At 38.6% G+C, this 21,373-nt stretch overlaps 1 protein-coding gene across 2 annotated transcripts in view; it reads left to right on the top strand.

Moving 5' to 3' along the window:
- LOC126235841 (DNA polymerase alpha catalytic subunit) overlaps positions 1–21,373 on the top strand; it is a 330,143-nt gene that overhangs the window by 243,726 nt on the left and 65,044 nt on the right. For both annotated transcript variants that reach the window (XM_049944704.1, XM_049944705.1), the window contains one exon: positions 8,447–8,564. In XM_049944704.1, coding sequence (XP_049800661.1) covers positions 8,447–8,564 — 118 coding nt within the window. The remainder of the gene's footprint in view (positions 1–8,446; positions 8,565–21,373) is intronic.

Genomic DNA, 21,373 nt, shown 5'->3' on the forward strand with positions numbered 1-21,373 from the left:
CACTTAAATCTATACTCGATGTTAACAAATTTCTCTTCTTCAGAAACGCTTTCCTTGCCATTGCCAGTGCACATTTTATATCCTCTCTACTTCGACCATCATCAGTTATTTTGCTCCCCAAATAGCAAAACTCCTTTACTACTTTAAGTGTCTCATTTACTAATCTAATACTCTCAGCATCACCCGATTTAATTCGACTACATTCCATTATCCTCGTTTTGCTTTTGTTGATGTTCATCTTATATCCTCCTTTCAAACCACTCAAACCACTATCCATTCCGTTCAACTGCTCTTCTATTTTGATGAAATATGCCAATTCCTTCACTACCTGGATACCTGACCTCCTTTGATTGGGATTCCTTTGTTGGAGGGACTTCCTTTAAGCAGGGATACCTATCAGCTGACTTCAATCTAAAAAAGGTGCGGCTGTAACACCAACTACTACAGGAATTTTTGCTCATTCTATTTCATGTCACATTACGGTGTTATAGCTAGGTATTTAAATGACATGACTGTGTCAAGCAGCGCACCAGTAATACTGTAGTCAAACATTATAGGATTGTTTTTCCTTCTCCTCTGCATTTAACCTTTTTTCTACATTCCGAGCAAGTTTCCATTCATCACTCACAACAGAAATTCTTTGTACACCATCCTGTATCCTCCTACAGTCACTCTATGATGACACATCCAAAGTATATTATGAAATGTTCTCAGATTGTGATGACTTCAGCTATACTATTTGGTGATGACATATGTCACAAATAAATAGTACATCTGAAGTCAGTCTAGATTTAAAATTTGTGAATAAAATTTTGTAATATTTAGTGAGCAGCTGTGGATCATGCTGCTGTGTCTGAAGGAGCATCACATAATGCGAATTGTCAACACAGACTTTGTATAATAACATAATAAACACTTCCAGTCAGTCACAGATTGCCGCTCACCCTATACATCAGATAATTTATGTATGTATATAGTGGACAAGAGCAGTTGTATCACACTTCTGTGGGGCAGTCCGGACGATACCCTTGCCTCCAGTGAACATTGACCGTCCAGGACAATGTCCTGAGTTCTGTTACTTAAACAGTCTGTGAGTGACTCTCATACCTGATAACATATTCCGATTGCTCGGACCTTTGTTAGCAGGCTGCAGTGGGGCACAATGTTGAATACTTTCCAGAAGTCTAGTAATTCACAGGATGTTCACCAAAATAAGGGCAAGCTGAGTTTTACAGGGTGATACTTTCTAAATCCATGCTGAGTTATGGACAGAATTTTCTGTGTAAATTTTTTTATGTTGTGCATAAAAATATTATTAATTATTATATTATATTTAGAATAAGCTCAAATAATTCTGCAGGAAACCAGTGTAAAGAATACTGGGCTTTAATTTTGTGGGTCCGTTCTTCTGCCGCTCTTATACAGGGTGTCCCAGGAGAATGGTCAATATTCAGATATATGATATGAATAATCATTCAGGGCAAAAAGGCTTTAAAATGCATTCCGTAAGAGCTATGAACACTTACTTAACTTTGCTACTGTAAAACAAATCTCTTCTCGTGAACAAGTGCTTATAGCTTTTAAGGTATGGATTTTAGAGCCCAAGTTTACTGTAGTTTTTCTTTTGTTTTGGTCCATACTACCTTCTCCCATAATACAAAAGGCAAAGATCTAGCTCTAGAAGAGATTTGCTTCACAGTATTGTGTATCACAGTTTCAGCATCAGTATCACAGATTGTGTAGTAGTGCCCACAGCTCTTAAGGTGTGCATTTTAGTGCCCATGTTTATTAGGCTTCTTTGCTTCCAATTATTGTTTCCATCATGTCCCTTAATATTGACCATTCTTCAAGGACACGCAGTATACTGGAGTTGCCTGCACTATTTTCTAGTTCCTTGGGCCTTAGCCAGAATCGAGAGATCGATAAATTCAAGCTAAGTAAGGGGATAATGTCATAGAGTACTCCGTACGGGAGGCTGTGCGATAGTGTAGATGGTATGTCTGTACAGTCGTGTTGCATGAAAGATTTTTTAAAAGCAAAATTTAAAGCATAAGCTTTCCTTTTGCTGACTTCTATTGCTACATCAGACTGCTTGACAAGTGACTGAACAGAAGCTTTCGACCCACTTAAAGTTTTTGATAGGACCAACATTTTCTTGGGTTCTCAACAAAATCCTTATCTACTGAATGATGGTGGAAGTTGTTGTGTGTGTGGTGTCATCAATGCCTGCACCATGCCACCTGCTGCCACGAAGCCACAAGTCACAAGTAAGACAGTCTCCAAGGCTAGCAGTTTTCAGCTCAGCATAGTATCGCTCAGCCAGACAGTTTTGGTGTAGCCACAGTGCATAGTTGCTGTGTCATAGCAACATCGGCTGGTGTTCCCTTCCAAAACAGCTATATGTCGACAATGCTCTAATCACTCTGTACCGTGCCAAAGCAGACTCACTGTTGCCGCCGGTGCTCTGTAAGTGCGTGCAGCACGAAGCTTCAGCAGTCTTGGCCTTGGCTACTACACTAAAACCACTGCCTTAATGCCTCACCACTCAGATCGATCTCATCCTGATGTCTACTCTGTTAGGTGCTGGACTTTCTCGGTATTTCTACTATACGGCATCCCGTTATCCGGATTTGTCTGTGGGCTTTGCTGCTCGCCATGCCAGTTGCAGTACTCAGCTCGGCCACTGGAGTTTTCTTCCCCTGTCTTCGCTTGTGGAGAAGTGAACTGTTCTGCTTACTCATGCTTTCTATTATTTGTTGTAACTACATTCACTGATACAACAGTATGATCTGAGCATCAGTCTTCTTATAGATACATAAAAGTGTCCGCAAGATGAGTGACTGCTTCCAGGTTGAAGGTAATGAATTTATGGACATAAATGTTACACGAGGAAAAACCCTTGACCCAATATCACTAATGTGAAACAAAAAGGTAGCACAGGGGAATAGCTCTTCACCAGCTGAAAAAAATTCTGCACTTTGCAATCAGCAGGAATAGCCCTTCTTGCTCTCTTTGGGTTGCAAAAGGGGTAATTTTGTAGCATTTCTTGAGAAGAGGCTTATCAGTGACTATTAAATCTTACTCTGATCTGTTACAAAACCACCTTCAACTTAAAATTAAATGATTATGATTTTTTACTGAAGATGTTAGTTGCAGCATGACAATACTCATCCCATTACTGCCCATTTAACTGTAGCAACTATACGGACTGTGAATACACACACCTTACTCACCAACCCTGCCCAGAATGAATTCCATGTGTCCAGACATGTCATAGTAGTACTGGGAGGCAAGCATTTCAGAAGCGATAAATAGATGGAAGCTGAAGTGCACAAGTTGCTGCAATCACAGCTAAATAAATTCTTCCCATGGGGATGTCATGCCCTTATGAAGCTATGGATGTGTAGTTACATGTCAGGGTTAACATGCTGGCAAAAAAAAACTGTAACTTTTCTGTATTGTCTTTGCATAATAATAATAATAATAATAATAATAATAAAGGTTTTCACTTGAATCACCCTCGTATTATTTGTAGTTGTGTCAGATTATAATCTGAAATTGAGACTTTCAATAGAAATATTGAAAGACTGAAATATAAGTGTTTTAAAAATATGGACACTGTTCATGATGTTTTATGAAAGCACAGATGCATAGCTTAAAAATTCAAGCTTGCTGTTTTAAAATATTACTATATGTTATTGTTAATGGACAGTATACCACTCACACTATAATTTCAATTAGTTTTTATTATATTTTACATTATGGAATCGTTTCACATCATACTTTTACTAAATATTATAGTTTCCAATTGTATTAAAAGCTGTGAGACTTCAGGGAAGTTAAGGTTCATGGCTGCGATTATGGCAATGTTGCTATTCTGCCTTAATCATGTCTTGTTTACAATGGTTGTATTGTAATATGTGATTTATTTAAGTCTTCTCACCAGCAGTGTCATTGCCATACTCAGCATTTTAGTAGAAATCGGTGACTAATAAGAAGGAGCGATTTTGTAACATAACCTAATTTTATTTACATTTATGTCAGTGAGTTTGCAGGTGTTGAATTTTTTCCATACTTTACTCTCATGCTGTGTACCTTAGTTCTAATTTACAGGCTTACTTTCTACATACAGAACAAAATTTTACTTACAACAAATCTGGCACACAAAGATTGGCATGTATGTTACATAATATATATATAAAAAGAAAGATGATGAGACTTACCAAACAAAAGCGCTGGCAGGTCGATAGACACACAAACAAACACAAATATACACACAAAATTCAAGCTTTCGCAACAAACTGTTGCCTCATCAGGAAAGAGGGAAGGAGAGGGAAAGACGAAAGGATGTGGGTTTTAAGGGAGAGGGTAAGGAGTCATTCCAATCCAGGGAGCGGAAAGACTTACCTTAGGGGGAAAAAAGGACAGGTATACACTCGCACACACACACATATCCATCCACACATACAGACACAAGCCAATTGGCTTGTGTCTGTATGTGTGGATGGATATGTGTGTGTGTGCGAGTGTATACGTGTCCTTTTTTCCCCGGTATACACTCGCACACACACACATATCCATCCACACATACAGACACAAGCCAATTGGCTTGTGTCTGTATGTGTGGATGGATATGTGTGTGTGTGCGAGTGTATACCTGTCCTTTTTTCCCCCTAAGGTAAGTCTTTCCGCTCCCGGGATTGGAATGACTCCTTACCCTCTCCCTTAAAACCCACATCCTTTCGTCTTTCCCTCTCCTTCCCTCTTTCCTGATGAGGCAACAGTTTGTTGCGAAAGCTTGAATTTTGTGTGTATATTTGTGTTTGTTTGTGTGTCTATCGACCTGCCAGCGCTTTTGTTTGGTAAGTCTCATCATCTTTCTTTTTAGATATATTTTTTCCACGTGGAATGTTTCCCTCTGTTATATATATATATATATATATATATATATTAATGTAACATACATGCCAATCTTTGTGTGCCATATTTGTTGTAAGTAAAATTATAAGTATATATATATATATATATATATATATATATATATATATATATATATATATATAATGTAGCTAACCAAACGAAAGCGTTGGCATGTTGATAGACACACAAACACACACACAAAATCCAAGCTTTCGCAACCAACGGTTGCTTCGTCAGGAAAGAGGAAAGAAGAGGGAAAGATGAAAGGATGTGGGTTTTAAGGGAGAGGGTAAGGAGTCATTCCAATCCCGGGAGCGGAAAGACTTACCTTAGGGGGAAAAAAGGACAGGTATACATTCGCACACACACACATATCCATCCGCACATATACAGACACAAGACACAAGTTTCGCATCCTGCAACTACCCTCCCGACCTGGTACACAAGCAAATAACCAGAGCCACTTCCTCATCTCCTCAAACCCAGAACCTCCCACAGAAGAACCCCAAAACTGCCCCACTTGTGACAGGATACATTCCGGGACTGGATCAGATGCTGAATGTGGCTCTCCAGCAGGGATACGACTTCCTCAAATCCTGCCCTGAAATGAGATGCATCCTTCATGAAATCCTTCCCACTCCACCAAGAGTGTCTTTCCGCCGTCCACCTAACCTTCGGAACCTCTTAGTTCATCCCTATGAAATCCCCAAACCACCTTCCCTACCCTCTGGCACCTACCCCTGTAACCGCCCCTGGTGTAAAACCTGTCCCATGCACCCTCACACCATCACCTACTCCAGTCCTGTAACCTGGAAGGAGTACACGATCAAAGGCAGAGCCACGTGTGAAAGCACCCACGTGATTTACCAGCTGACCTGCCTACACTGTGAAGCTTTCTATGTGGGAATGACCAGCAACAAACTGTCCATTCGCCTGAATGGAAACAGGCAGACAGTGTTTGTTGGTAATGAGGATGACCCTGTTGCTAAACATGCCTTGGTGCACGGCCAGCACATCTTGGCATAGTGTTACAACGTCCAGGTTATCTGGATACTTCCCACCAACACCAACCTGTCAGAACTCCGGAGATGGGAACCTTCCAGGAATTTCTGACTTCCAGCCTTGCCTCTCAATCCTTCTTAAAAAACCTCAATCCTACTCCCAACATCACCACTGCTGAAGCCCAGGCTATCCGTGATCTGAAGGCTGACCGATCCATCATCATTCTTCCAGCGGACAAGGGTTCCACGACCGTGGTACTTGATCGTCGGGAGTATGTGGCTGAGGGACTGCGTCAGCTTTCAGACAACACTACACAAAAGCTTGCCAAGGTAATCCCATTCCTGATGTCCTGGCGGAACTTCAAGGAATCCTCAGAACCTTAGGCCCCCTACAAACCTTTCACCTGACTCCATCAACCTCCTGACCCCACCAACACCCCGCACCCCTACCTTCTACCTTCTTCCCAAAATTCACAAACCCAATCATCCCGGCCGTCCCATTGTAGCTGGTTACCAAGCCCCCACAGAAGGTATCTCTGCCTATGTAGATGAACACCTTCAACCCATTACATGCAGTCTCCCATCCTTCATCAAAGACACCAACCACTTTCTCGAACGCCTGGAATGCCTACCCAGTCTGTTACCCCCGGAAACCATCCTTGTAACCATTGATGCCACTTCCTTATACACAAATATTCCGCACGTCCAGGGCCTCGCTGCGATGGAGCACTTCCTTTCACGCCGATCACCTGCCACCCTACCTAAAACCTCTTTCCTCATTACCTTAGCCCGCTTCATCCTGACCCACAACTTCTTCACTTTCGAAGGCCAGACATACCAACAATTAAAGGGAACAGCCATGGGTACCAGGATGGCCCCCTCGTCCGCCAACCTATTCATGGGTCGCTTAGAGGAAGCCTTCTTGGGTTACCCAGGCCTGCCAGGTTTGGTACAGATTTAGTGATGACATCTTCATGATCTGGACTCACAGTGAAGAAGAACTCCAGAATTTCCTCCCCAACCTCAACTCCTTTGGTTACATCAGATTCACCTGGTCCTACTCCAAATCCCATGCCACTTTCCTTGACGTTGACCTCCACCTGTCCAATGGCCAACTTCACACGTCCGTCCACATCAAACCCACCAACAAGCAGCAGTATCTCCATTATGACAGCTGCCACCCATTCCACATCAAACGGTCCCTTCCCTACAGCCTAGGTCTTCGTGGCAAACGAATCTGCTCCAGTCCGGAATCCCTGAACCATTACACCAACAAACTGAAAACAGCTTTCGCATCCTGCAACTACCCTCCCGACCTGGTACAGAAGCAAATAACCAGAGCCACTTCCTCATCTCCTCAAACCCAGAACCTCCCACAGAAGAACCACAAAAGTGCCCCACTTGTGAAAGGATACTTTCCGGGACTGGATCAGACGCTGAATGTGGCTCTCCAGCAGGGATACGACTTCCTCAAATCCTGCCCTGAAATGAGATCCATCCTTCATGAAATCCTCCCCACTCCACCAAGAGTGTCTTTCCGCCGTCCACCTAACCTTCGTAACCTGTTAGTTCATCCCTATGAAATCCCCAAACCACCTTCCCTACCCTCTGGCTCCTACCCTTGTAACCGCCCCCGGTGTAAAACCTGTCCCATGCACCCTCCTACCACCACCTACTCCAGTGCTGTAACCCGGAAGGTGTACACGATCAAAGGCAGGGCCACATGTGAAAGCACCCACGTGATTTACCAGCTGACCTGCCTACACTGTGAAGCTTTCTATGTGGGAATGACCAGCAACAAACTGTCCATTCGCATGAATGGAGACAGGCAGACAGTGTTTGTTGGTAATGAGGATCACCCTGTGGCTAAACATGCTTTGGTGCACTGCCAACACATCTTGTCACAGTGTTACACCGTCCGGGTTATCTGGATACTTCCCACTAACACCAACCTGTCAGAACTCCGGAGATGGGAACTTGCCCTTCAGTTTATCCTCTCTTCTCGTTAACTGCCAGGCCTCAATCTCCGCTAATTTCAAGTTGCCGCCGCTCATACCTCACCTGTCTTTCAACAACATCTTTGCCTCTACTTCCGCCTTGACTGACATCTCTGCCCAAACTCTTTGCCTTTACAAATGTCTGCTTGTGTCTGTGTATGTGCAGATGGATATGTGTGTGTGTGCGAGTGTCTACCTGTCCTTTTTTCCCCCAAGGTAAGTCTTTCCGCTCCCGGGATTGGAAAGGCTCCTTACCCTCTCCCTTAAAACCCACATCCTTTCATCTTTCCCTCTCCTTTCCTCTTTCCCGATGAAGCAACAGTTTGTTGCGAAAGCTTGAATTTCGTGTGTATGTTTGTATTTGTTTGTGTGTCTGTCGACCTGCCAGCACTTTCGTTCGGTAAGTCACATCATCTTTGTATATATATATATATATATATACACTTGCTGATGAAGAAAGAAGTGCTGGTTTATTTCCTTATTTTGTATAAATAGATTTTCATTACTGAATAACCAATTGCCTTGCAGGTCTTGATCCTAGTAATTATAAACATATCCAAAGGCAAGAAACCGAATCAAATACACATGATGATTTAGGTGATCAGCCCATACTATCAGATGAAGAAAGGTTTAAGCATTGTGACAGGTATGTATTCTTGTCATTTATTTCAAATCAGTAAATAGGAATATCTAAAATAATGGAAAGACATCCACTTACCTATAGTGGACTGGTGCATGGCACACAGGAACACACAATGGAAAACAGTTAACACTAACTTTCAAGCTTTTTCTAGTGCGCGCACACACACACACACACACACACACACACACACACACACACACACACACACACACACCCTTGCGGCAGCTGCGACGTTGATTACTGAATATTGAAAGCAGTTGCTTTCGTAGATGGAGGTGGGGAGAGCGTAGGAAAGGATCCTCAGACAAGAAGGGATGTAGTGGATTAGTGCGAAGCAGGTCTTTCACCAGATGACCCTGCAACTGCATAACAAGCCGAAAGGGGTTCTGTGGATAGAACATATAAGATATAGGGAGCTGGCGGGGTGAAAAGGAGAGGAATGTGGTGATGAAAGTGGAGTGAGAGGGGGGGGGGTAGGAAAAAAGTGGGAAGGGGGTGAATGCAGGCATGTCTGGAAGGAGAGGAAGAGTGGTGGAAGAAGGCAGTACATGATTTGGATGGGTAAGGAGTGGTGTGGACGGGAGAGGAAGGAGAAGGAGAAGGTGAGGTGAGGCATTGGGAAAAAGTTAGCAGAGGTTTAGATCAAGGGGACTGCAAAACCATGGGAAATGGTGGAGAGATAATTCCCATCTGTGTGTTTCAGAGAAATCAGTCTGTCTCTCCAGCATATCCTGCTCTCTCACAGTCCTCTGGCGTAAAGCTCCTCCCCTAACTTCTTTTCCACTGCCTTACCTTTCACCTTCTTTTTCCTGTAGCATCTCTAGGCGAAACCTGAATGTCGGCGGCAAATCAGCTTTGGGTGGCCCCTTTCACTTTCCAATCAGAAAGAAAATGTTAAATTAAATGAGGTGAATTATACACTAATAATAATTATACCAAATTTTATTATTATAATGTACAAGGATTAGTGCAATGACAAAAATTACATTAAACAAACTCATGTTAAAATAAACGAAACTTTGGCTTTTTGCCTCACAGAATTTTTTTTAAGATTCCATCATAGCTAATACCAGCTGCTATTTCCGCTTCAATTGATACTACTGACAATGCAGGTAGTCTTTCTTGGCACATTGTGCTTGAAATACGGCTTCCCGGTTAAGACACAAGTTGAAAATATGGTCACTATTTTTTATTAACTTAAATTTGCCATATTTCGTGACAGTACCTTTTCCATTAGACGTTTGCAAGGCGATATAAGTCTTGGCTTCAGTTGTCTAAGTATGATTCCACAATGCATCGTTGTCGGCTGCAGAAATGACGTGGTTCAAAGTGTTTCTCTCATTTTGGTGTTTCAAAAACAGTTTCTTCAAATGTAGTTCCTTCTTTTTAGTCAATACAAAAATAATAGTAACATAATTCAAAATTATTTAGGACTTCGACCTTCACAATGTTCTTCCATCAACACACACCAACAGTTAGCTGCCGACTGACTATAGTCAAAGACGACTCTAGCGTCAAAGATACTTTACACAATCCACAAGTTTCCATTTGTAATCAGTCTCTTTGCTGTTCTTCGATACATTTCCTAATAGTAAACAATATGCTTTCACTCTCAAAAACAGAGGTAAATTAACATATAATAAGACAAATTATAATAAATTCTGACAAAAATATAAGAAAACATTTACACTTCGGTATCGAAAAATATGGTAAAAAAAATAACATTTCCCAGATCCATTACAACTGCTCCCCAGGGCTTTTGTTGTTATGGACATGTACAACAAAATCCCGACCACTCTCAGTAATGGATCTGTATTACGCAATTAGTACACTAATGATGCAGTCTGATAACCTCTTCCAAATTTGGACTCTTTGAATCTGTGGACTTGTTACTGGCTGTTGTCTCAATGATACTTCCCCATCAATCTCATACACAAAAAAAATTCAAGTAAAGAAATTATTTGACATGACAAATATACATGGCATAAAACATACATGAAAAATATTCTAACATACAGCATACAGATTAAAAATAATAGAAAGGTAAAACTCCTTTGCTAGAATAAGATTTAATTTTTTTTTAATATACATATATTTTTTTTAACTTCTGATTTTTTATTTTTTTTTATTAGTCATGGTTTTTTTGTTTTTGTTTATATATTTTTTCTTATGATTTTCTTTTTTTACTCATGTTTTTTTTTGTTTGTATTTTTTTATGATTTTCTTCTTTTAGTACAGCTAAAGATACATCAGTATTATCTAAATTTTTTTGCAATTGTTTATGTACACTTTCCTCTCTACTACAAGTCACATTCTTGTGAAGAGTACTTTTGCTCCCCACAACATCAATATAAACAACAATAAACTGCTCATATATCATGAGGCTTTATCTGAAATTGGTTTTTTAAACATTGCATGCATGTCCTCACATGCATGCCTTCACCCACAGGGAAGACTTAGCTTCCAAAAATCAGAAAAAAATTCAGAAATGCTCACTAGGGAGACTTTTTTTTTTTTTTTTTGTAAAAAAGTAAAAATAAATCTTTCTCTCATTCTTTGTTACAACAGTGTTTTTTCATCAGTTTCAATTAACATGTGACTTCAAATTATTAAATTATACATGCAAATATACATACTTGGTTGTACAGGTAGTTTTGTCCTAACAAGCATATTCCAGTGGAGGACTTTTGTTTTTGATGATAATAGATTATTTAAATTTTTTGAAATTATGATTTCTGTTTATACAGTTTCAAAGAGACAGCATTCCTGAGACCAAATAATTTCTTTGACTTAGGATACACCAAACGATAAGCATTAGGGTGTGGATTTTCTATGACTTCAAAAGGCCCAATATAGATATCAAAGAATTTTTTAATTTCTGAAGTTAACATTTTTGATTTTTCATAAGATTTGACCAGAACAAGATCCCCAATTTTAAAAGTGGTTAATCTTACCCTATTGTTATGTCTTTTATTCCTCTTTTCCCCTTGTTTCCTCATAGTTTCCCTGACAATATCTTCTCTCTCTTGCATAGTTAAAGGTGTACATTTAGGAAATTCAATAAGTTCTGATATAAGATTTGGAGGTCTAATATTAAACATAATCTCATACGGTGAAAATCCTGTGGAACTATGTTGTAGGCTATTCATAATATCTTCAAAATTTCGAATGTGCTCAAACCAAGTTGGATGTTTATGGCTACAGTAGGTTCTACAAAGTCTCCCAATTTCCCTCATATATCTTTCTGCAGGATTGGTGGACGGAGAATAAACAGATATAAGTATATGCTTCAATTTTGACCTTTCAATAAACTTTTTCCAAACTTTAGAGGTGAACTGTGAACCATTATCCGATAATATAGCTTTTGGTTTACCCACCTGTGCGAAATAATCTCTTTCAATTTTTATTATAATTTCATGGCTAGTAGCTTTTTTCACTGGATATAGTTTAATTAATTTTGAAAATACATCTACCATTACAAATATGTAACAGTGACCACCTTTACTCTTTGGTAACATTCCATATAAGTCCACTGCGATAAGATCTAAAGGTTTTTCCGGAATAATGTTTTGCATCTCTCCACCACATCTTTGATTGCTCACTTTAACTCTCTGACATTTGTCACAGATTGCCAATTCTTTTCTTATCTTCTTTCCAGTATTGTAAAAATAAACATTTTCTTGTATCTTTTGAATGCACTTCTGTATCCCACAATGACCAAAACTTTCATGTATGTAAATGATCAGCTTATCAGCATCTGCCTCTGGCCAACACAGTTTCCAATTATCAGAATCTACATCTGTTCTCCGAAATAAAATCCCCTTATGTAATTTGTAAAATTTATCAAGTTTCTCATACCCCTTCTTGCCTAAACATTCTTTGATTAATTTCCAACTCGGATCCAAATTTTGATTTTTTCTAATTTTGTTACACATAGCTCTAATTGTTTTCTCATTTTCCACCCCTTTCAAGTATCTAATTTTAAATTGCTTTTCCTCCTCTTGTTCAAAAATCTCCTTTTCTCCCCCAATTGGTAACCTTGAAAGTGAATCAGCTACTACATTCTCAGAACCTTTAATGTGTTTGATCTCGAAGTCAAACTGTTGCAGAAATATTGCCCATCTGGTCAATCTACTGTGGTATAATTTGCACTCTTGTAAGTAACTCAAAGCTTTATGATCCGAAAATACTATGGTTTTATGTCCAATAAGGTAAATTCTAAATTTTGTAAAAGCCCAATGAATTGCCAAAAGTTCCTTCTCTGTGACTGTATAATTTTTCTCATGCTTGAACAACATTCTGCTTGCAAATGCTATGGTACAATGTATCTTAACTCCATTCTCTACTCTTTCTTGAAATAACTCTGCTCCAAGCCCATAATTACTGCTATCAGTGTTCAAACAAAATGGTAAATTAAAATCAGGTCTGTGTAATAAGTGTTGCTTTCTCAACTCTTGCTTAATTTTATCAAACTCTTCCTGACAGCTTTCATCCCAAACCCAAATAGTGTTTTTCTTAAGTAACTGACTTAAACATGGTGCATTCAGACTCTGATCACTTATATGTTTTCGGTAATAACCGCATAACCCAAAGAACGACTTTAATTGTTTTTTAGTCTTAGGAATAGGAATTTCTGAAATTGCTTTAATTTTTTCTGGATCTGCCAAAATTCCCTTGTCTGTGACAACATGACCCAAAAATTTTAATTCAGAAACTGCAAATTTACATTTCTCTAATTTCAATGTCATCCCCCCTTTTCTAAGTTTTTCACAAACTGACTTCAAAATCAAAAAATGTTCTTCCCAATTTTGCCCTGTAACCAAAATGTCATCTACATAGATTATCAGTTTAGACGCAAGTTCTTGCCCCAGTACATGATCCAAAGCTCTTATAAATTCGGAAACAGAAGAATTTAACCCAAATGGCACAACACAATATTGGTAACTCTTACCATTGTACAAGAAAGCAGTATATTTTCTAGAATTAACCGAAAGTGGTACCTGATGAAAACCCGAAGTTAGATCCAAACTTGACATATATTTTATATCTGTAAATTTATAGAGTAACTCATCAATATTTTCAGGATGGTCTGTCTGCCTGAACAAAATTTTGTTTAAGTGTCTAGAGTCCAAAACCAATCTTACTCCACCATCTTTTTTCGAAACTACTATTAGAGGATTATTATATGCACTGATACTCCTTTCTATTATATTACAGCCTTCCATTTTTTTCAGCTCTTTCTCAACAGCAGGTCTTTTTGATATTGCAATACTGTATGGTTTTATGAAAAATGGTTCATGAGGTTTTACCTGAAGCTCACATTGATAACCCTTTACCCTACCAGGTATGTCACTGAAAACCTCACTGTATTCCCACAGCAGATTTTCTAACTGTTGTTTTTGCTCCCCAGATAAATTTTGCGTTTCTGAAATTTTCAAACTTACTAAATTCCCAAATTCAACTTCATCAGTATCAAATCTATGAGTTTCAATATTCTCCAATCTATTTTCTTTTAGTAAATTGATACTGTCAAAATTTCCATTACTCTGATCACCAAGTGTGTTCACAAAATTTGTCTGAATGTATTCCCTTTCACTAGTTTCTATCAAAAGTTTTCTTCCAACCCAATCAAATGCTGTATTTACTTTTACTATCCAATTCATACCCAAAAGAAAATCCTCATTAAATTCCTGAATTACAAAACATCCATGTGTGAACAACTTGCCTTCAATTAAAAATGTCACTAAAGCCTGGCTTTTTACCAATTTACTGCTCTTCCCAGTAGCACCTTTTATCTTTACCCCAACAACTGGCATTTCAACATAATCTTTCCCCACTTTCAATTTCTTGCTTAACCTTTCAGATATTCCCGAGATCTCACTTCCTGTATCGATTAAACATTTACCAATCCATGACCCAATTTGAACTTTTATATAAGGACTGCAAAATTGATCACTTTTCTCAGAACCTGTATCCTCATGTAATAAATCACTTTCAATTTCCCCAAACCTATACTTATCAGAATCATATGGTATACCATTACATGTATTATTTGTCACAGTTATAAAATTTGCACAAGATACAAAATTGTCATTAGTACTCTCTATTATCTCAAATAGCCAAGAATTTTCATCCAAATCACATTGTATACTATTGAAGTACTTTTCCTTCAGCTTTTCAAAAATAAAATATCTCATCTTTTTGCACCACTCAGGACATACAGTTTCACATACATTAATAAGCATCTTTCTAAAGTTCTTGTCAAAAGAAATAGTTTCACTGTTGAGCCATATATTCATAAGAAATATGTGTGTGTCATTAGTATCTGTAAAAGTTTCACTTAGGCTAGAAGTTATACATGTGTCATCATCATTTGTGTAGTCAGATTCTTTACCAACAACATCAAAATTCACACTTTCACATACATCCAGCTTGTGAGCCTTATTCATCCTGGTAACATCCCTGGGAATTTCTATAATATTCTCACTATTTAATCCATTTTCAACCATGTGTATACTCAACTCCCTATTTAAACTAATGAAATACCTTTCCTCAACATCATCATCAATACCATTACCATCATTATCAACTTTATCAACAACATCATTATCATTACACATATTCAGGTCATACACATTCAAATTATCCCCCAAAATATTATTTCCCCTTTCTAAAGTTACCAGATCCCTTTCACCAACATTTTCATTCTCACATCATGCATTCTCTCTTTCATTCACATACATCTCTGAACTACTACAAATTACACCATCTGACAAAGTGTTGTTCTTTTCTACCCAAGTGTAAAACTCTGTTAAATTAAATGAATCATAATTACTTTTATCTACTGTATGTTCTTGTGTATTGAAAATGTTATCTTTATCATCATTATTTTCCTCTTGAAATTTCTTCAATAAGTAACAACTAATGACCTCATGTGATAGCTTAGGTTTGGAACTGTCATGTTTGAGTTTATGATAGTCACATCCATTGGTCCTTTCATCATGCCCACCTTCTGCCTCAACCTTGCGGACCTTCAAGGGGGCGTCTACTCGTTTTTTATTTCCGGTTCCTGTTTGAATTGCTGATTATGGTTCTGCCAATGTCTCTGATCAACATTTCTGATCCCATTCCTATGCCAAACATTACCTGATTGTTGGTAATTTCTATTGTACTGACCTCTATCAAAATTTCTGTGATTTTGATCACTAAAGTGTTCTCTATTTTGTTGATTATTAACGCGAAAATGTTGTTCTTGTTTTGGATAAAAATTATGGTCCTTCTTTTCAAAATTGCTATATCTCCCTGAATTTTGACTGACACCATGATAATTCTTTTGTTCCCTTTTTTGAAAGTTGTCATTTCCCCAATTTTGACCATTACCTTTCTGAGTAAACCCACTGTGTGTTCTTGTTGTTACCCTATCCAACTTTTCAATATAATTGAGAAACTGCTCTACATTACTATCAGGACAATGAACTAAACTCAACTGCATTGTTGATGGCAATCTTCTCTTTAAGGTATCAATTTTGATCAAGTCATCCAAAGGTTTTGTTAAATGAATAAGTTTTTGAAGTTCACTTTTGCAAAATTGTTTCATGTTCCCATCTGATTCTCTATAGTTTCGCCCATTCAAAAATTCACTTTTGATTCTAGTTTGTTTAAGATCATCCCAAAATTTTTCCAGAAATTTTGATTCAAATTCTGAAAAGGTCATCCCCAAAGTTACAATCTGATTTGCCCAAGTCAAAGCTTCCCCTTCCAAGAATTTTTTCACAAATTTAATTTTTATTTCATCTGGTGAGTGAGGTAAAAAAACAATCCTTACAATACTGTATAAAATCAACGGGATGTAAGGGTCCATCTACCGAAAAGTGCTTCACTGGAATATTAGATACAAGATTACATGTGTTGACATTGTAATTTTTGCTTTGAAATTCAATGTCAAAATTTTCAATTTTTTCGCTAAGTACTTTGACAGATTTTTTTTGTTTTCTAAATCATTGCATTCTACTTTTTCTTCTAGAGTAACCAAACGATTGTCAGTTTTTTGTTCTACATTTTTTACTAAAACTTTTGTATTCTCATCCAAATTTTTAATTTCCCCTTTTATCTCATTAAATTCAATTAAATTTCTTTCCCTATCTGCCAGTAACTCATTTTTTACAGTATTAATGTCACCGCTCAATTTAACATCAATTTCATTTACTTTTGCTTCCACAGATTCAATTTTTTCCTCAACACTGCCAACTCTGTTCGAAAGCTCACCCACTTGGGTATTGACTGCTTGGACTTGCAACAAAATGTTATCAATTTTTTCATCCCAGTACGTCTTATCAATCAAATGATTGTCTAATTTCATCCCAGTACGTCTTATTGTCATCAACTGATTGTCTAATTTCTTTCGTGAAATTTACAAGAAAACTTTTCAAATCAAATTGATCAGTTTTTTCTGTTTCATTTGACCTGTCCTGATGTTCGAAGTCTATTAAATTACTACTCTCTACTTTAGGCACAATACTCTTGAAAATCTCGTAAGTCATTGTGAAGAACAAAAATTTATACACAACAATACAAAACTAGATAAAAATATTGTTTTAACAAAATACAAGGGTTTCGTCACTTATCTGGAACATTCTTCTACTGTTGCAAAACCACGTTTTCCATCCATGTGATTGTTGACCAAATTCTTGAAGTATTTTCTTCTGTCGAAAATTATATTTTTTGCCGAAACACTTCTTCTCCAAAACTTTTACTTCCCGATGAACACAAACACTGTAACACACATTCTGAAGAAACTGGTATTAACACACAAAAATTTTCTTCCTCGTAGCACTGTTGAAGATCTCGTGAACACAATATCCCGGCACTGAGCTCCCAGTTGAAATACGGCAATCCCGGACGAGCCCCCAGTTGAAATACGGCTTCCCGGTTAAGACACAAGTTGAAAATATGGTCACTATTTTTTATTAACTTAAATTTGCCATATTTCGTGACAGTACCTTTTCCATTAGACGTTTGCAAGGCGATATAAGTCTTGGCTTCAGTTGTCTAAGTATGATTCCACAATGCATCGTTGTCGGCTGCAGAAATGACGTGGTTCAAAGTGTTTCTCTCATTTTGGTGTTTCAAATACAGTTTCTTCAAATGTAGTTCCTTCTTTTTAGTCAATACAAAAATAATAGTAACATAATTCAAAATTATTTAGGACTTCGACCTTCACAATGTTCTTCCATCAACACACACCAACAGTTAGCTGCCGACTGACTATAGTCAAAGACGACTCTAGCGTCAAAGATACTTTACACAATCCACAAGTTTCCATTTGTAATCAGTCTCTTTGCTGTTCTTCGATACATTTCCTAATAGTAAACAATATGCTTTCACTCTCAAAAACAGAGGTAAATTAACATATAATAAGACAAATTATAATAAATTCTGACAAAAATATAAGAAAACATTTACACTTCGGTATCGAAAAATATGGTAAAAAAAATAACATTTCCCAGATCCATTACATGCTGTTTAAGTATGTCTTAATCAATTCTGACTTTGAGAAACTTCTCTCAGCAGAAGCAGTACTGACCGGAACTGTGGGCATTATTCTGGTTGTTGTGTAAAGATTTATATATACTTCTTCCAAATTATTTTCTAATATGTACTGAATAAGTTGTTTTGCATCTTCTCAAAGTATTGTACCTAAATCATTACAATGTCTGCAAAGGTCGTCTTTGGATAACGATTTCAAATAATTCTTATCGTAAATAAAACCAAATCATTCAAAACATTCGTTGAGCGCTTTGAATTGACATTCAGTGTCTGGTATTATAGCATCAATCATTGTGTTAAAAAAGCTAACTGTACTGCATTTCAGCAGATTGTATGGTTCATCAATTTGTATATAACTGAACATTCATTTTTTTCTGCGCTATTCTTTTTTTTATTTTATTTATTTATTTTTTTTTTTTTTTTTTTATACTCGGGCTCAGTTTTTGCAATTCCTTCTTTTTACAAACAATCAAGCCGCTGCAACACTTGTTTCAAATCCTCTGCTACAGAATTCTTGAATCCAGTCACGAAATGAATGTAAAGTGTCAAGACCGGCTTTCAAGTTCACGTGAACCGATTGCCACAGTTTACTAATATTGTTGACATGTAGCAAAATCTCAGACCCAGGATTGCCACAGGTTCTGAAAATCACGGAATTTCAAACATGTCAGGGAGATATCGGGGAAATTTGGAAAAAAAACCTGGAAAAATCTCATTTTCTCTCAGTACATTAAATGGTTTGTTTACTGAGATGTCATACATTGTCGCTGGTTGGGTGCAGCTGAGAACGTGCGCCACTTCCCTACTCCCTCATTACTACTGCTTCTCCCCTTCCTACCACACCCCTTAGCTTGCAGTCAGTGCTGCTACCACTTCTTGCCACTAGCCTAGCAGCTGCCGACGAGAAGGAGGGAGGCGTGGGGAGTGGTTTGTTTGTATCTGATTCTCAGAGACTGTAGCTGCAGCGGCAGGAGACAGCAGTCGTGTGCACGAGTCATGTCTTGAGTGATTGTGTGAATGAGTGCGTGCTCTCATTTTCTCACAAAGGCTATGGCCCAAAATTTAGTTCAGAGAGTGTGACTGTCTTTTCTATGTGCCTGTCTGTGGCTCAGCGATCATCTTCTGTGGTGAGTTGCTACCATCCGCATTATTGTCGATTCTCAGGATAATTGAACAAGTTATCTGTTACATGGATTGATCACCAGGGTCTCATTCCATCAACATGCTGTCTGTGGCTCGTGAGTAGTTGGCCACACAAATGGATTTCAGCGACGGACCAAAATGGCAGGCCATTTTTGCGGTATCTGTAACGGTTTGGGTCTGCTAATGTACAGGTGCTACCCGTCGGATCTAGTCTCACCGATCTGCTCACAGGCCGTGACTGTTTGTGTTTGGTGTAATGCAGTGGATTTTTGTGGTTTATCCGTGGACCCAGGACTGCAGTGCTCCTCAGCAAGCCAGAGGCTCTGGGTGATGGATTTCAGGAATTGCGACTATCCCGCTGCAAGTACGTTGTACAGTGTGGCGTTTTATAGACATTTTTATTTGTTCTAGTACATTTTGGTACTTCAAAAGTAGTTTATATGTTAGAAAGTATGGATGACAAGAAGGAGAAAATTGTGACAACTGCTGGCAGTTTGTACTCTATGTACTCACATACATTGAAGCACCAAAGAAATTGATATAGGCATATGTATTCAAATACAGAGATGTGTAAACAGGCAGAGTACAGCGCTGTAGTCGGCAATGCCTATGTAAGACGACAACTGTCTGATGCAGTTGTTAGATCGGTTACTACTGCTGCTATGGCAGGTTATCAAGTTTTAAGTGAGCTTGAATATGGTGTTATAGCCAGCACAAGAGCAATGGGATACAGTATCTCCAAGGTAGCGATGAAGTGGGGATTTTCCCATACAACAATTTCACAAGTGTACTGTGAATCTCAGGAATCCGGTCAGACATCAAATCCCCGACATTGCTGTGGCCTGAAAAAAAAAAAATCCTACAAGAATGGGACCGACGACGACTGAAGAGAATTGCTCAATGTGACAGAAGTGCAGCCCTTCTGCAAATTGCTGGGTCACCAACAAGTGTCAGCACGTGAACCGTTCAACGAAACATCATCGATAAGGGTCTTTGTAGTGAAAGACCCACTCATGTACCTTCGATAACTGCATGATGCAAAGCTTTACGCCTCGCCTGGACCCGTCAACACCAACGTAGGACTGTTGATGACTGGAAACACGTTGCGTGGTCGGACGAGGCTCGTTTCAAATTGCATCGAGCAGATGGACATGGACCGTGTACGTCAGCAAGGGACTGTTCAAGCTGTAATGGTGTGGGGCGTGTGCAGTTGGAGTGATGTGGGACCCCTGACATGTCTAGATACAATTCTGACAGGTAACACGTATGTAAGCATCCTGCCTGATGACCTGCATCCATTCATGTCCATTGTGCATTCTGGACTTCTCCGTTGTGGACTTGGGCAATTACAGCAGGACAATGCGACACTCAACATGTCCAGAATTGCTACAGAGTGGCTCCAGGAACACTCTTCTGAGTTTAAACACTTCAGCTGGTCACAAAACTCCTTAAGACATGAACTTTGTTGAGCATATCTGGGATGTCTTGCAACATGCTGTTCAGAAGATATCTCCACCCCCCTCGTACTCTTACAGATTTATGGAAAGCCTGCAGGATTTGTGGTGTCAATTTCCTCCAATACTACTTCAGACATTAGTCAGGTCCATGTCATTTCATGTTGCAGCGCTTCTGCATGCTCGTGGGAGTCCAATGTGATGTTAGGCAGATGTACTAGTTTCTTGAAAGAAAAGTCACACAATACCTGTAAAATAATAGATATAACACAGTGGGTAATAACCGACAATAATGAACATAGTAGAACCAACATTTTATTGGCAGTCACCTACCCTGTTGGCTTGCATAATTCTTCCCTGCCTTCTACACTTCTTTCAAGAGGCCTAATTTGGGAGGATGACGGTTCAATCCCGCGTCCGGCCATCCTGATTTAGGTTTTCCGTGATTTCCCTAAAATCGCTCCAGGCAAGTGCCACGATGGTTCCTTTGAAAGGGCACGGCCGACTTCCTTCCCTAATCCGATGAGACCGATGACCTCGGTGTTTGGTCTCTTCCCCCAAACAACCCAACCCAAGAGGCCTATTTTTTTCTGATTTTATCTCTGAAATTAGTGAAGATATTTCAAATCTGTCTTGCGACTCCAAGAAAATGTGTATTTTTGTCACCAA

This window comes from Schistocerca nitens, chromosome 2 (genome assembly GCF_023898315.1).
Source record: "Schistocerca nitens isolate TAMUIC-IGC-003100 chromosome 2, iqSchNite1.1, whole genome shotgun sequence".
Taxonomy (NCBI): Eukaryota; Metazoa; Arthropoda; class Insecta; order Orthoptera; family Acrididae; genus Schistocerca; species Schistocerca nitens.